Source organism: Neolamprologus brichardi, chromosome 23, assembly GCF_056152115.1.
Source record: "Neolamprologus brichardi isolate AB-2024 chromosome 23, ASM5615211v1, whole genome shotgun sequence".
NCBI classification, from domain to species: Eukaryota; Metazoa; Chordata; class Actinopteri; order Cichliformes; family Cichlidae; genus Neolamprologus; species Neolamprologus brichardi.
In genome coordinates this window covers 2,069,727-2,087,288 of record NC_142125.1, presented here as the reverse complement: position 1 = coordinate 2,087,288, position 17,562 = coordinate 2,069,727, and the positions used below count along the sequence as shown (strand labels likewise).

Below are 17,562 nucleotides of genomic sequence, written 5' to 3'. Positions count from 1 at the left end.
CAGACAAACAGACTGAGAGGGTCGCAGTGATGTTGGAAAATAAAAATAAAAATCTTGGATGACTTTGTCCTTGCCTGCAAATTGATTACCGACACTTGACTTCAGTCGTTCAGAGGGCCCACAGCAACACTGCCAGGGTTTTATGCCTCTTGGCATCATGAAGTTATCACTCATTATTATTATTATTAAACACTCCACTGAAAAATTTGTATTAGTCAGCATAGATCTCAGCACAATTGCAAAAACACAAACTTGATATACATTTAATGATGAAAGAAACTCGCATATTGGATTCAAATGTTTAAGAGTTGCACCAGCTGCTTTTTGGTTTAAACTAAGCCTGCTTATAACAGATGTTGGCCAAGTATAAACATAAAATACAAATTTTTCATTTAAAAAGTGTTGCTCTGCACAAACTGTAGAGATTAGTTTTACTATTACAAGTTTCACTGTTAAGTAGCTGAATCTGTTAAGTAGCTGAATCAACTAGCAGTGCCGTCGATTCAGCAGATTTTCAAACACAACCATCTAGAGATGCAACGATACCAATTTTTTCAAACCGATACGATACCGATACTTGGATCTGAGTACTTGCCGATACAGAGTACAGAAAACGATACTTCTACCACACACACACACACACAAATGCAATGAATTGGAAGACAGGTTTTATTATATTCTCTGCCGATAAAAAATAAAATCTTAATAAAAATGACCACAAAAAATTTCAAGTGAAAAATAAGCACTTCTGTTAAATTATTGCAGAGTCTCCACATTGTAATTTTACAAAATATCACTGAACTATTGGCACTGTCTCGAGCTTTCAGAATAATAAATAAACACTTCTGTTTGGAATAAAATAAATACAAATTAGGTTTGAGAATAAAATAAACTTTTAAATTATTGCAGAGTGTCCATATTGTAAACAAACAAACAAAATAATTATTATAAAATAAAGAATAAATAAAATAATAATTGGCCTCCTAGTGGCCAATCTAAAAAACTACAACAGAAATGACAAGCCACCCTCTGATTAATGAAATAAGTTGGTATCGGTTCATGGTATCGGTTAACTTTTACGAGTATGAGCACACACACATTTTACAGTATCGGCCCCGATACCCGATACCAGTATCGGTATCGGTGCATCCCTACAACCATCTCTACAGAGAACGCTCTACAAATAGAGAATATCCACTGAACCGCAGTTCTCTCATTGTTGATGCAAGAGGTCAAATGACAATAACTAGACTGCTTTGAGCTGATAGGAAGGCAAGAGTGACTCAAATAACCACTCATTACAACACAGTTGATGGTCGACAGCAGCAGAAGACCACGTGAGGTACCGCTCCTGTCAGATAAAAACTTCAGGTTACAAATTGTGCAGTCATTTCTGCACTCAGATAAAACATTCAGGATTTGGCATTGCTCCTTCCTGCCTTGTACCAGCCATTCAGGCTGATGGTGTTTTAATGATGTGGGGGATGTTTTCTTGTCACACTTTAGTACCAAGTGACCAAAATTCAGTCACCGCAGCCTGAGTTTCTGATCATTCCCATCACTTTATGACCAGAGTGTGCCCATCTCCTGGTGGCTGCAGGATAGCATGCCATGTCCCACAGCTCAGATCATCACTATGCTCACTCGGTCCCCAGATCTTTGGTGAAGTGGGAGATTCACATCACGGATGTGGAAATGACAAAATCTGCAGCTGCAAATCTGCAACATCAAAATACACTAAAGTCATTTTAAAAAAAGCATCCCTTTTATTCTGCAAAGCCCAAAGCAGGTCAGAGTGGAGCCTGTACTGTTAGCCTGTGTGGTCATTATGTTTAATAAGAATAATTAGAAGGTCAGTAGGTGTGGGGGAAAAATGGATACTGTGTAGCATGGTGATATTTTGTTTGCTAATAATGTATGGATACAGGGACAGCAGAAATCGATATTTTGTTACAAAAAGGTTTTTGTGCTCTGACTTCAGAGCATGTTGATCCTTTTTCTGAGCAAGAATCCTGACATTCCTTCACTGTCCAAATGTGTTTCACTTGTTTTTGGCAGCAATAAACATGACAGTTTACTTATTTTATTTAAGACATGTTTTATTTTAATTAAGTTTAAAACTTTTTATTTAATGTAAAATTATATTTTGTTTTAATTTACTTTCAAATTCTTCAGTTGCTGAAGGGGCTGCATAGTTTTCATAAACTGCATAGTTCAGAATAGCTATAATTGTACCAGATGGTTGATTCAGTTAAGTTGGACTAGACTGTAATACAAACCGTTCAGTTTGTCAACAATCAAACTGAAATGAGAGAAAGACTGAGTGTGAGACTTTGATATTAGAGAAAATGAATATTGATAAAGTTTACCTTTATGTACAGAATCTGAATATTGCAAAATATTTTAAAAAATTGCAATAATATCGTATCGTGGGATGTATGGTGATTCCCACCTCTAAAGGTCAGTGGTTGTAACCTCTGCTCTTCCCCAAACCGAAGATGCTAAACCCCCCCTGTGTGTGTGTCGGTGGGGGCTTTTGCCTTTATTGGCAGTGACAGTGGAGATGGACACAAAAGAGAGAGGGGGGGGGGGGGGGGGGAGACACGCAGCAAAGGGCTGCGGGTTGGACTCGAACCCCGGCCGCTGCTTTCTGGCCTTACAGCATGTGGTTCCTGCTCAACCAAAACCCCAGGTTGACCCTGATGGAGTCATTTGTGTGTTTGTGTAATACATAAAATGTTGTATGTGCAGAAAAAGCGTTTTATGTCTCCTGTTGTGTGAAGTGTTTTGGCCCATATAATCCGAAAAGCACTATGTAAACATCAGTTTAGTTTATGAAGCTCCTGCAGCAGTGGATTCTTTGCCATCACCCTCCTTTAACCTGTCAGTAAATGTTGTGTTGAACAGCAGATGAGGTTAACAGTAGCTGGTTTTCATTGGTCCTTGTCTCTGTAACGGTGTATAAGCAGTAGGATCGTAGGTCGATTCCACTGTTCTCTAGTCAGCGTCTTATTTCTCGGCGGCCATATTTGTTTTATACACTGGAGTCTGAAGTCTGTTTTTGTGCCTACATCAGACAGTCAGCTATACTATCCCATTCTCTCTTTTTACATCTTGGCATTTTTAAAGTTAAACCTCCTGGTGACAGTAAAGAAGCCCTGTGTGTACCTCAGCAGCTAGAATGTTTTATTACATAGAAATCCAGTAATGTACACAACAGAGTTCAGCTATCCCACTGATCCATAAGGCAGATGTCTCATGTTGTCTGACACAGGTTTCATTTGGTTTGAATTTTATCTGTGTGCCTTGTGATCTCGCTGAAATGTGTCTCCAGTTGCCCCCATTAAGGTTGGCAGGGAAAGAAACAGGAGCGATCTCTCATTGGCTCTGAGTTCATACAGTGATCGCTTACCAATTATGTCTAAGGCCAACGCATGACTCAAAAAAGAACATATGATCTTTCCCCCGGTTCCCCTTGACTGACAATCTATTCTCATTTGCTGATTTACTGTTTCAGATCAACATTACAATCACATTATTGCAAAAAGATGAAGCGAGCGCTCTCGCACACACGAGGTCCGAGCCACGAACACGCCAAGCTGAAGTCGTCTTGTTCTGCGATTGAGTAATCTTGCAGACCAGATGGAGTTCTCTCCATTTAAATGACTCATCGTCATTTCTTGTAAACATTTGAAGTTTATTCTTGTCGTTGCTTATTTTTCTCAGCTTCGGCCCTGCCCTCACCTGGAGCAGGACGTCCTGAGCGACTGTCTGTCCATGCAGCACCTCCAGAGCTCCGCCTCTACGCAGCACCTCTACAACGGCAAAGATGGCCATTCTCCTGCGTTGGGCCAAGACATGTTCACAGGTACACACCTGAGTCTGATTTCTTCCTCTAATAATTGATCTCTTAATTAATCGGTTTCTTTACCAATAAAACATCTCAACTTTCCACTTATTTTTTTCATAAAACGAACAAAAATTGAAGTTTGGTAAGAAAACAGATGAGTACAATTCAATTTCAATTCAATTTAATTTTATTTATATAGCGCCAAATCACAACAAAAGTCGCCTCAAATTCGCTTCATAGATACAGAGAAAAACCCAACAATCATATGACCCCCTATGAGCAGCACTTTGGCGACAGTGGGAAGGAAAAACTCCCTTTTAACAGGAAGAAACCTCCAGCAGAACCAGGCTCAGGGAGGGGCGGGGCCATCTGCTGTGATTGGTTGGGGTGAGAGAAGGAAGACAGGATAAAGACATGCTGTGGAAGAGAGACAGAGGTTAATAACAGATATGATTCAATGCAGAGAGGTCTGTTAATACATAGTGAGTGAGAAAGGTGACTGGAAAGGAAAAACTCAATGCATCATGGGAATCCCCGGCAGCCTACATCTATTGCAGCATAACTAAGGGAGGATTCAGGGTCACCTGGTCCAGCCCTAACTATATGCTTTAGCAAAAAGGAAAGTTTGAAGCCTAATCTTAAAAGTAGAGATAGTGTCTGTCTCCCGAATCCAAACTGGAAGCTGGTTCCACAGAAGAGGGGCCTGTACATGTGGCATAAATACAAAATATAACGTGTCACCAGTAGCAGCAACATCATTCATGGTTAAACAATTTCAAATATGAGTGAAATCGACTGGCCACATCTCAAAACATCGAAGCCCGGGGAGTATTCGTTCCAAAGCAGACGAACGCGCCAGCGAGCGAGGTCCAGACCGCCAAAAATCCCAACACCTGGCAAAGCAATCACCGAGTCATTGGTGGTAATCAGCAGCCATGTCAACATTCCTACATATTGTGGTCATTCTGCACTCTCAGGCAGTGAAAATCATACTTGGTGGTGCCTTTGGTCAAAAGATAAACAATCCACACCACATAATTGAACTTTAATTGCTCGTGCACGTTTTATATCAACATTTTAGCTGTTAGTCCATACTTGAGTTTATAAGGGAAGTGTTACAGCCTTGTGCTTTTGTTTGTTTGGTTTGGATTTCATAACCATGTCATGTTAACCTGTCTCCCTGTCATGCAAAGACTGCAAAAACCATTAGCAGCCACTAGAACTGGAAAGTTTTATTCATCACATGTGGCCTTTAAGCGTCTTTTAAACTTCCATTTTTCTAACTGATGAGTTCGACCGTCACTAAAAGTCAGCGCCACACTGAATTGGGAACAAGAGAGAGATAAATGGATTATAAGCATCCTAAAGACAAGAGAGATTCCCTGCAGCTTCCTCCCTTTATGGACACATCTGTCCTTGTTTTCTGCCTCTACCACAGCCAGGCTCCCCGCTGTCGTCTGTTATTGTTGCTGGATCTCGGCGCACCGTTCATGACTACGAAAGCTCAACTTTTCTTTGAATGTGGAACCAGGCCTCTGAGTCTTGGCTCTTTACCTCTGCTCCCCTCTCTTTCTGAGAGATGTTGCTTTCTGTCTTGGTTTAAATCATTTAAAGCCCCAGAGGAGCTAAAGCAGTCAAGGACGCCGTGTTATTCGAGGTCAGGAAAGGTTAGATTCAGGATCTCTATTTACACGACTTTCTCTTTGTTCTACAGCCAATAGGATGCATGCGAGTAGTGGGCCAAAGTGGGCAGCCATCCCATCATTAACACTTGTGGAGCAGAAAATGAGTCATGCTTCCAGTCAGAGCTAAACTTGTTTTCCTGTTCACTGCTTACACGTCTGTTCCTATTCACATGTCTGCAGCTAGAGTTACGAGAACCCCCCCTCTCTGTTTTATAGAGCATAATTAGAGTGTTCCCTGATTAACCAGAGGAAGGACTCATCATCGTTTAGTACAGAGGTTTATGTGCTCCTGCTGCTATGCTCTCAGTTTCTTCTCACACAGATTTCTTCCTGAACTCAACAAGAAGCTTTTCAGATCCACCCGACAGCGTCTTTGGTACATAATCCCACTCTAACTCTTAAAGAGCAACATCAGATCCTTTTTGTCTTCCTCCACAAGGAACTGGTGATGAAATTGAGGCAATCACAGCCATTATTTGTCGACTGTTTTGCCGGTGTGCTAGCAGATGTTGGGGCTAAAGGGGAAAACATTTAAGGTCTGTGATTGATGATTTCGGGGTAATGAATCAAGCTTGTAACCATTTCAGAGCGCTGTCAGATCAGGCTCCGGCATGCTTCCACTTGAGAACAGCTGGGCCTGAAAACTGCAAAACCAGGAGCACCCATCTTTCCTCTTCCTTTCATCTCCTCCCGTCTTCTGCTCTCGTTGCCGGTTAACTGCCCCAGACAGTCAATGTGCTTCTCGCCGTTTGGATGCTGGGAAAGAAATCAGCTGCTAAACTTAGCAGAAGATGCAGAGAGGGAAAAAAGGAAAGATCAGGTTGACTCTTGCTTAATAAGACTGTCCAGAGTGGGGCAGGCAGCTCTTGTCCCTGTGGATGATGATTTTTGATTAAATTAAACTGGTTGAAACATGACTTTGAGATAATGTCCATCTGGTGTCGATTTTGGTGGTTTTTTCTTTTTAGGCCTGGCACGTCCTCCGCTTCTTCAGTTTGTTCAAGTTCTGTGAGCACACACTGAACACCATGTCAACAAATGCCAAGTTTTATAGCTGTGTGAGAATCGCCTCGTTGGTGCAAAAAATACTATTTTGTGTAAGTCCGACTTATTTTTTTGGCCTTTTTAAACTAAAGAAATTAGAATAAAATATGTGTTTTTGTGACAGGCTCATTTTTCAAGTTGTTTGCCGTCTTCCTCTGAAAACGGTTGGGTTCAATGACTTGACTGAAAATGAGTCAAAAATCCCACGGACTAATCTCAAATCCCGTGGTGATAGATCCTTCTCTGTGGCAGGTCCCAGACTTTGGAATAGTCTCCCCTTAACCCTTTAAAGCCGGTCAGAGCAGCACGCTCCGTTTTGCGCAACTATTTTTAAATCCCGGTAGCTCTGCAACCACATAAGCTAGCGCAATAATTTTTTTTGCATATGAAACCGGAGGAGTTGTACTTACATCTTATGCCATCAGCTTGTCCTCGGTCACAGTTTCCTTCCACATATAGTTTTGCAAAAACTGCATAAAAAGCACTTGCAGCAACAAAAACATAATATTCCAGAAACATGCTTTGCCGATCCGATCAGCTGTTCATAACACTTCCTACGTCCATCAGCGTGAACTATCGCATGTCCGCCATGACCTGCCCGAAACCGGAAGTGACGTCATTTTGCGGAAATGTAGTTTTTTTACCATATAGCCTCATGAGCCTATACTGGTGTTTTTAAAAGTTATCTTTGACTTTATGACTTTCTGTGTGGTTTCTGGGATGCTTAGGACTCATATTGCACTGCTGGAAATAGTTTATTTTGATGCATTTGCTGCTTTTTTGCAAATTTGCATTATAATATTTATTTTTGGTTTTCCTGCAGTTTATAAAAATTGGTGTATTTCAAAAATAAAACTATGAAGACACTCAAAATAAATTTCCTGTGGTGGGAAACTATTTTGTGCAACTTTTTTGTATTTACAGTTTTGAGGGATAAGCCTCTTAAATTTCTCTAACTAGAAATATATGTTAAAAAAACAAAAACGATTTTCAATTTTTTTGTAGTCTATTGCACGTTTTTGCAATTTATGTAATTACTATGCACTTAATGCAGACATATTATTAAAATTTAGGCTGTAATGGTTGTATTGATGTATAGCAACTTGAAATGCTCCCAAAAATGGCTCCACAGCAGGTAAAAATATAATATAAGCTCTGGCGGACTTAAAGGGTTAAATATTAGATCTGCACAAACACTTGAGCAATTTAAATCATTACTAAAGACACATTTCTATGCCCTGGCTTTTAACACACTATGACCCAAGCATTTTATTGTCCTATTATTGTTTTTTATTGTCATTATTATATTACATTGTTGCTTTTTAATACCATTTTTATATTGTTAAGCACTTTGTGCAGCATCGGCTGTTTGAAATAAATTTGACCTTGACCAAAGTCCAAAGAACGACTTTTACAGACCTTCCTGGAGAACTATTGCTCAAGACCTCTTTAACCCTTTATTGACATAGATTTATGCAGGTCTGAGGGATACATGTATGGTAATGTGAATGTGGCTGATTTTTTCCTGTGTTCGAACAGTGCCTTGTGATACCATAGTACACCAAACATAAAGTTCGTCTTCTCTTCTTTCTGAAACAAGGTGGATTTTGTCTCCAGCACAAACAGCAGTGGAGTTGGGATCATTTAAAAAGTGCTTGTAAAATGGACCCGTGTTAAATGAAGCGTTAGAAAATTACGAGAGCGCCAGTGGAACCAAAATATACAGAAATGAGGGGAGGCTCAAGACTTATGCACAGTCGTGTGGATCTCCAAAGTCGAACTAGCCACATGTTAACAGCAGTAACAAAGTAACAGTTCCAAGTACTCGTTTTTTTATCCTTTTAAAATAAACACCCCTGGGATTCATTTTTGGACAAAACAGCCCGTTTTTGTTATCAAATTGGTCTTTGGAAGCATCTTCGCTAAAGACGATAATAGTAAAATCCATTGTGACAGTTATTATTTGCAGTTCCCAGTTTGCAAAGAAGAAAAGGAGTCCGTATTTAATAACAGTTTGCAGCTTGAAACAGTAGAAAAGGTTGGCAAGATGCAACCAGTAAAAGAAGATAATAATGCCCCCGCAGACCAGTGCATCACCAACATGTAACTGTAATATAATTTGGAAAAACTGAAACGATCAAAAAGTAAAAGACATATTGGAACAGTCAGCAAATTATCACATGCTCTTCTGCAGATTTCCTTATATCATATATTTGTAGCTTTATTCCTCTTTTTAAAGGACCTACTGTTCAAAGTCACTGAACACATGTAACGTTTTAGTTTATTATTGTGTAATAAGAAAGAGGACAAACAAGGCCAGTCCCTGTGGCAGCACAAACAATGTACCCTAAATTACACACAGCGCAAACACAGAACTTTTTATTTTACGAAGCACACTGATTGGATGAAAGTTGTCAAAACAAAATCCCGTTGCCATGAAATGGCTTTTAATTTGCTCGAGGGAGAGATGAAGCACGGGGGCCTTGAGTTTATTTGGCACGTTTACCGAATTAGCTTTGTTTGTCTTTCAGGCCTGTACACTGGCTCCAGTACCCCCCATCACAGCGCCCCAGTGGAGCTGCTCGCCCCCACCCCCAACTCCGGCTCCACCGCTGACCTGCCGACCCGACAGCACCGACTGGATCGAGACCTCGGCAGCCCTCACCACCTGTCCCCGCTGGCTGCCATGGACGGCACGAGAGACGGGTGAGTAACAAACCCTCGATTTGTGTTTAGACGTTGAGGTCTGTCGCTCCGAAGGGTCGCTGGGAAACTAGAGATGTGTCATGAAGGGTGGGAAATGTAAACATGAATCTGATTAATGAATGAATAATCCTGCAAACAGTCATATCACATCATGTTTTGAAAAGGTCAAAGGACACCGAGTGTTTGTTTTACTGCGTACAAACAACGTGCATGACAAAGTTCAGTGAAAGTGCAAACGCTGTTCTTCTCTTATATTATGATTACACTTTACACCCTCTGCCTCCATTATTTTTCACCTATTTATCATCCCGAGTCCCGGCCGAACCCTCTTAGCTCATGTTAGGTTAAGCCTCGTGGTCCTGCTGACAAACCCATCTTGGCTTTCTTACTTCCCTCGTGGGAAGACGGGCAGTGCTGGTCACCACGCGGTCAATGTGACACATCACCGGCTGTATTTCGAGCGGTCACGGTTCACACTTTGGTGAGCGTATCAAAGCCGTGTGATAGCATCGTCCTCTTGTGTTTATGTTCTGCGAGCTCTTTCACCATCAAGCGCTTCTCTTTAAAAACGAGATTACATTTTATAGACCTTGATATACTGCTGGTGTTCAGCTATGCAACAAATGCAAGCAACAAAGTGACGTTTAAACCAGTGATGCATCTTTCAGGTAATTGTGAAAATAAGCACATCTGGAGATACTTTTAAGAAGCAATAAAACTGAATACGGTTTAGCAAGAATACCAGTGTTGCTACATCTTTAGTCAAGACAAATGTGCTTCCATTGAACCAATCCACGATCCGGGGAATTCGTTAATTAACTGTATCTTTGCAGAGCTCCCGCTTAAAGTCGACGCACAAAACCCGCAGCTCTCCGAGGTGCGACTGCCTTGCTCGACAACAGCTCGAGCAGCTCTGAGTGTGTGCATGTGTGTGATTTGCAGGATGTTTCCTATTAGTGCTGATGATTTCCCCAGAGAGCCTGCAGAGCAGAGTTACAGAACCCGGGTGTCGTCAGGAGGCACAGTGTGTGCTGTGCTAAAGCAATGTGTCTAAAAACCAGGGAGGTAGGGAAGGAAAACAGTCCTGTGCAGTTTAATAACATTGAGAAAGAGTGGATGGAATCAAGCATCATAAACTGTGTTACAAAAGTGATTGTGTTACATAAACATGCTTTCTTTTAACTCTGCACTCCCCTCTTTGGGTGTATATACAACAGCCGCATATTCCAGAATGATCTTTGATGGCTTCCTTACTTTAAAGAGCTGCACATACATTTGTACTTATGTGTGCGTCTCCGTGTGTGGGGGGCGAGTTTACATATCCAGGAAATACACGTGATTGGTTATGATTGGGGTGTGAGGTACAGCAGACCGCTCGCGGCCGAGCAGAGCGGCGAAACCGCCTGGATGTAAACGTCCGAGCGGCGCTCAAGAGACGTCGGGATGGCCGGGAAGCATCTGGAAGCTGGCGTGTTGTTTCAAGCCTTGAAAGCAGAAGGAGAAGCCTGTCAAAATTACCTCGCGGTTTCTGCGGCTCTTTTCTCAGCAGCACGCACAATTAGCAGCGCGAGCACAGGCAGGGAAAGTGAAAAGGACTTTGGGAGGGGATGCTCGGCTGCACGGGCAGGGCGACATATTGGAAGTGAGAGTCGGACTGCATCTGTTCCTGTCCGTGATGAGGAACATGCCGGTGCAGCTTGGTGATAGTCCCCCTTTTTACCTACATGTGGTCCAATGACGTAGCTCCCTTTTCATGCACATCTTTGCGTCCCCAACTTAACTCGAGTAACGTGATGACAGCGTTGCATTAAAACGACAGCAATTCCCAAATTTGCACATTTCAGCAACTCGAGATGACCTAAAAGAGCTCTCACGAAGGCGCATGCTGCAGAGCTCTATCTGTTGATCACACGGTATAGACGGAGGGCGGGGGCGAGGCGTCAGACCTGCAGCACGCCGCGCATGAAATGTCTGCTTGCATTTGCCTGAAGATGGAGCATTTGATTTACATGTTTAAAGCCTTAAGTATACAGGCTGTTGCCAAAGTCAATATCAGCGCTGCATTTGTTTTTCCCCAAACGGTTTAGCAGGACATTAAACATTTTGACAAAATTATCAAACTAACCTTCCTCCGGTGTGGCAGCCTCTGACCTCACGGCTAAATGTGTTTACCCTGGCTCAAATGGGCCATTTAGACTCCTTTTACTTTGTAAATACCAGTGTCATTTTTCTGAAGCTAATATTAAGATATGCCAGTTAAAATACACCCAGCAATCACTGCGGCACAAGTGTGCGCGCAGGGCCCCTCTCGCAGAAACGGTCGTTCGACCACGGCGGCCTCCGAGCACAGAGAGACGGGCGGTAAATGTTGTCATTCACTGCTTCGCCCGAGTGTGGTTATATAATTGCAGAGGGGGTGGGGAGCTGCAGCCTTTACCTGCGTATTGATATTAGAGCCCCTCTGCAAATATTAGTCTGAGGCGGTTTGATACCTCGGCAGTGATTGACGCAAGCTAATTGGATTAGAGTGGCAGCACAGTCGGCACAGAGCTACATTAAGTTCCCGCTCTGGAAGGGGGGGCACGTTCACGGCTTGTAACTCTACACGGTCTTTCTTCCAGCCATTATCGCTCTCCAACGAGCCAGAAAACGAGTGTCAGTCTCAAAAGCCAAACAAAAGCATTTTTGAGGTAGTCGCTCATGGCGAGTATGTGGTCCGTCACTCATTTTGCGGGCCTCAGTTAATAATGTGTTGCCTTCAATTAACCCGACTACACAAACGGTTAACTGGGAGAAAAGATTCAGATGATTTACAGTAAGAATAAGAGTAGGAGACTATAGTGATTAAAGGTGGATCTGCTCAGTTTGGGGCAGATATCTTTCTGGGACTAACGGAGGCCGGGGCCTTCAGGGCTGGCTTAGCTTTAGCTTAGCTTTAACCAGGATGCTGTTGTCTGTCTCTCAAACACTGTTTTAGTTTGCTAACCAGAAACAGAAGCGTTCCCACCGATCTGTGCCAAAGAAGCCCCTGTCATTCATCAGAGGGGCTTAATGGTCGGCTGCAAAAAAAGTGGGGGGAGGCGAGAGGGGAGGCGAAGGGTGTTTTGGGGAGTTTGCAGGGCCTGTGGAGAACAGGGTCTTATTCCCGCTCCCTAGTGGGACAGTTAGCTGCAGGTGAAGGAAGATGAACGAGGAGCAGATCAGCACTGTTCATGAATCTTCAGGTTGCTTTCCATCCCATCATGCCTCCGTGCAGGGAGCCAAGACTTCACGGGTAGCTTATCTTTATTAAGATGAGCTGTAATGTTTCTGACAATAGCTGCAGGCTACTGGAGATGACGTCCATGCCCGCATACCTGAGCACAAGCAATTTCATGACTTCAGGGCGGCTTCAAACAGTCCAGGTTTGAATGTCCCTCTGATCTCCTGGTAGCATTTCAAACAGCAGTTTAGTCACCTACATCATTCCTCTGACTCAAACCATCCAGTCAGGTTTAAAAAGCCTCTGATCTGAAATGAGCAACGATTTCCCATCTCTATAAGTAAACCTTTTCCAGCACAGGTCAAAGTACATTATTCATCAGTATGTGAGCATTTTTGAAATCTTCAAATTCCTTCTTTGTAAAAGAAATATCAAAGCCTCATAAGGTCAGGGGTCAAATCCCTCTGTCTTTACATTAGGACAGAGGTGGGGTGACTGGAAAAGTAGAGAAGTGCAGGATGGTCAGTGAAGGTGAATTTCAGGGAGAGATTAATGTGGCATATGAAAGATTCCCCTCATACCTTGAGCTTGAGTGGCTAGCAAGCTACAGCAATGCCTGAGGCAGCTGGCAGTGATTAGCTTATGATTCACTTTAGCTACACATAGAGGCAGCTTGTAAAAATATGAACAGTATAACTGTTTCCTGAGTTTGTGCTGACAGCAGCTCCTGGGGGAATGGTGCTCTCTGCAGGAACACATGGCCACGCAGCAGCGCCGTGCCAGCGCATGGATTAGCCAGGCTCGCAGCTAGCTTCTCCAGGGCTGGAGTCACACAAGCATCGTCAGGTTTGTGCTGATGGGCTCCAAAGTCAAGGGCAGCAAGGAGAAGGCACCTTAAATCTTTAAACAGTAATAATCAGCAATACTGCCGCCTCGATTTGAACTTGTATTTGTTTGATAGTTTTGCAAACCTTGTATTTCAAGGTGAGTTTTTGAGAAAGTTTTTACAACGGTAGAGATTTTGACTATACCGCCAGTGTTGCCAACTCCTCAGTAAGGAAAATCGCTATTGGCTGTCCTGAAAGTCGCTAGAAGTCGCTAAATGACGTCATCACCTAATTCGCATAATTGGTCATGCTAATGTAATTGTAACCTACGCTGCTGGAGAGAGAAATAACATCGTGGACGAGACATAAAGTGAGCAAAAAACGTCCTAAATGCATTTAGAATTTATTTAGAACTACAAATTAATTTTCTTTTAGCAATTATTGTTTTTTGTAATGTCTTTCACGTCTTTTTTTAGCGACTTTTTTTTAGAAAAAAAAGTCGACTTTTTTTTAGAAAAAAAAGTCGCTAGGGGGTCTGAAAACTCGCTAAATATAGCGACAAAGTCGCTAAGTTGGCAACACTGTATACCGCTCTATCGCGGTAGCGCATGTTGATGATGTCATCAAGCTGCGCCTGTTTTGGTCGAAAGCATCGCAGCGGCTACAGCCATTATCATCTGCAAATTATGGCGACAGTCATAGCAAAAAGATGAAGCACTTTTGAAATATGGGGAAAGCCAAAAGCTGCGCTTCCTCCACTTCCGTAACATTGATTCATTAATGACTTTTATCGAGTGGGAAAAAAGTTGGCATCATCCTCCAGCTTCACTGTGCTAATGTTATGCTAACATAGCTGTGTCGCTAGCAATCACGTAGCACAACATCATATACCAGGTAGTCCAACTTCAGTAACCCTGCAAACGCCACTGCTGTTTAGTTTTCTGTCTTCATTTATGTTGGAAGTGGTAGCAGAGCTGTACGTTTGAATTAATTTCAAAAATCTCTCAGTCAGAACATGGTATGTCATGTTTAGGTGTAAACTAGCGAGCTAACTTCCTGCTAACTTCTAACTCCGTTAAATTTAATAACTTATATTTTCATGGATGCCTGGATGTTAAACTTAATTGTTACACCTGGTAAAGCAGCAACGCTGATGATTTTATTAAAGATTAAAGAATTTAGACCGTTTTTAACTCTCAGTGTTCGTTTGACTTTGGGACCTGAAACAGACTGAGTTTTGGACCCAGATTACTCCGCGAAGCTCCTCACTACGGCAGCCGTAATGCTCAGCCCTACTATATAGTATATAGTCCTTTACATTACAAACATCTACCTGAGTGACGCATCAAAGGATATAAAAGCAGCTCAGTTGTTGTGTTATTAGAGTTTAATTAGTGAGCTAAGATGTAAAAAGAATCACTTTCATAAGCTCAGTATTCTTTCTGTATAAAACATATCTGCATTGCCATTTTCTGACAAATAAAACTTTATTCGACTTTATTCTCCTCGTAAAATAAAGAGGAATCAAGTTAACTAAAAGTAAGCATGGTTACTTTCATGTTCACTCGCTTCAGGGTCTGTTTTTCAACCAGAATTCGTGGGAACTGTTTTTACATTTATGACACAGGTGAACAGACTAAGCAATAACACGACCTTTCTTACAGAACCGAAGCCAAACCGTATTTTCTGGATCCAGTTTTACGATGAGCACCGTGATAAATGTAGAAGCAGCGGAGCCTGAAGCGATGTACGGCTAAATAAAATGTTAAATAATTCAGCAAGAAAGCCTTCCAAGTTTTTGCACTTTCGCTTGACATCGTTTACCGTCTCCTCTTGATCGGTGCTCTCTGCCAAATGCCCCGCACGAAGCCTCTGCCAGCTACTGAGTGCTGGGCGGGACTCCCCTCGTGCATGGAGCAGTAGGTCATATAGCAGGCTCCAGCCAGGCCAGCAATGAGCAGTCATCTCTGGGCTCAGCTGCCTCCAGCAGCTCTCTGTCATCACAGTCATATAGCGCTTAGCACAAACCATATGCCCCTGCAGCACAGCGCACATAGTAACACAGCAGCAGTTTATGTGTTGGCATTCCTGATATGCAGTAATAAGTAGCTGCTGAATATTTGGGGAGGCGATTGGGCAGCTCCGTTTTTTAAAAGCAGGTCTGTTGTCCATCAGTCTGGATTTGGACCAGCTTTCTGTTTCATTAAGTTAATGTCAAGTGTACAACATTAAGTCGTTAAATCGCTCATTTTGAGTTTTGTGTAAACTTTAGCATCCAGGCAAGTGTCTGAATAAATACCAGACCTGGTTCTTACTGCTTCTGGATGCATTTATTACCATGATGTGATGAAGGCATACATTAAATCCTCCTGTTTGTTTAAACCTGGCCTGATGTGGCCTTTACAGTAAAGGAATAATCATTCACTTTTTGCCAGCTTTACTTTGAATATAAAACTAAAGCTGTCTGAAAACAAAGGTGGAGTCTGCCTTCCAGCACCTCCAAACATCAATAATGAACAAGTCACGTATCGTTTGTTCCACCCTCGGCTTCTTTCATTTGTTTTATATTTTGTTTTATTGATTAAAAAAGTGTTGCAGCCATTTAAATTTGGGGATGGTGGTCGATGTGTTTTCCATTTCGAGTCGACGAAAGAACGAATAAGCATGTTTTTCTGTCTGCCCTCGCTCCTCAGTTTGTCCTTAACAATAAACAACCAACCCTAACTTTAGTGGAGTAAAGGTCAGTGTGGTAACCTCAGCACACTGTTGGTTGTGTGTTTTATGAGGAGACTAAATCGCCATTGTGTTGGAGGCATCTGAGTGTCCACGCCAGCTCATACGATGCTGAAGGTCATTAAGGGTAAACTTGCAGTTATCTCCCAGCATATATTTAGCAAAATTGTATTTGTTATTTTTAGATTTTTAAGACTAGGACGACCAAACCAGCAACTTCCTTTTTATCACGTTTCTTTCATTACTTGTCATTATGCAGCATCAGCATCAGGACTAAATCTGAGGGAATGGAAACTAGGGATGGGTACCGGTATCATGGCACCGGTTCTGACATAAACGGTAGTAACCAGACCGAAAAGCAGCGCACATTTCGGTGCTTTTTTTTCCTGAGCTGTGATACACTTTAGATTCTAGCCAATCATTTTACGTTTCCGAGGATAGTAGGCGGGTCCAGGTACGTACGTTCTTTTAGAGCAGAGCTACAGATTAAAATGTCCAAGGCGAAGCGGTCAAAGTCTGGCTGTACTTCACAGCAAGAGATGCAAACTCAGCAGCTGCAACAAGTGCTTTAAGCTGATACTGTGATACTGTCAAAGGAGGTAACACCTCAAATCTGATGAAACACTTGGCGACGCATAGCGTTTTTTTTTAAAAGCCGAGAAATGCACCGTATTTGATAGCTTGCTGCGAGACCTCACACCGAGCACATCTACTGCGGGTGTGGTGCCTGTTATTTGACCAAAGGACCAAAGAAAAAGTGGAAAACAGTTAAACATGAGAGGTTTTTGGACAAAGTTTGTGTTTTTTCCATTGTTTAAGCTGCTTTCAGCCAAGAGTGATACCATATATGCCCCATAGCTGCAGAAAAGGCTAACATTGTTATCTTTTTACAAAAAAACAGCTGAACATGAGAGGTTTTTGGACAAAGTTTGTGTTCTCCATTCTTTAAGCACCGGTTTGAGCACCGTTTAAGCACCGGCACCGTTTCAAAAGTACCGGTTTGGTACTGGTATCGGATAAAACCTAAACGATACCCATCCCTAATGGAAACAAATTCAAACTATTAGTAATGAAGTCAGACTGCAGGTGTGATTTAGTTATAAGTTACTTTTCTAGACAAACTAAGCTTGAAACTTAAATTCCATTGAAATACTTCAATCATCGTTGAGATCAGGAGATTGACAGACAGACTGTCAGTAGTAATATGGACTGTATATGTTTTACTGGATGTAGAGAAAGCTTAGGCTGTGGATTTTTACTGGTCACTTGCACCTTGTTGGCTCCATGGAAGAGCTGGGGGCTCTGGATGTCCCTGCTTAAACTGCTCCCCCCACTACCTGTCACGCTGTCATCAGAAGATGGATGGATCATAGTCATCATGACAGCAGGAAACTTCACGTTAGACAGTAAGATGTGGTGATGAAGCACATTGCAGTTTTCTGATGTCATACTATAGATTTTGCAAAGTCAATTAGTTCAACTGGCACCGAACAGCGAAAACATTTCATAATTCTG

General features: G+C 42.2%; 1 protein-coding gene across 1 annotated transcript in view; it reads left to right on the top strand.

Annotated features, from left to right (window-relative positions):
* glis1b (GLIS family zinc finger 1b) overlaps window positions 1-17,562 on the top strand; it is a 91,053-nt gene that overhangs the window by 70,579 nt on the left and 2,912 nt on the right. Inside the window, exons 7-8 of the mRNA XM_087836587.1 lie at window positions 3,727-3,868; window positions 9,111-9,285. Coding sequence (XP_087692713.1) covers window positions 3,727-3,868; window positions 9,111-9,285 — 317 coding nt within the window. The remainder of the gene's footprint in view (window positions 1-3,726; window positions 3,869-9,110; window positions 9,286-17,562) is intronic.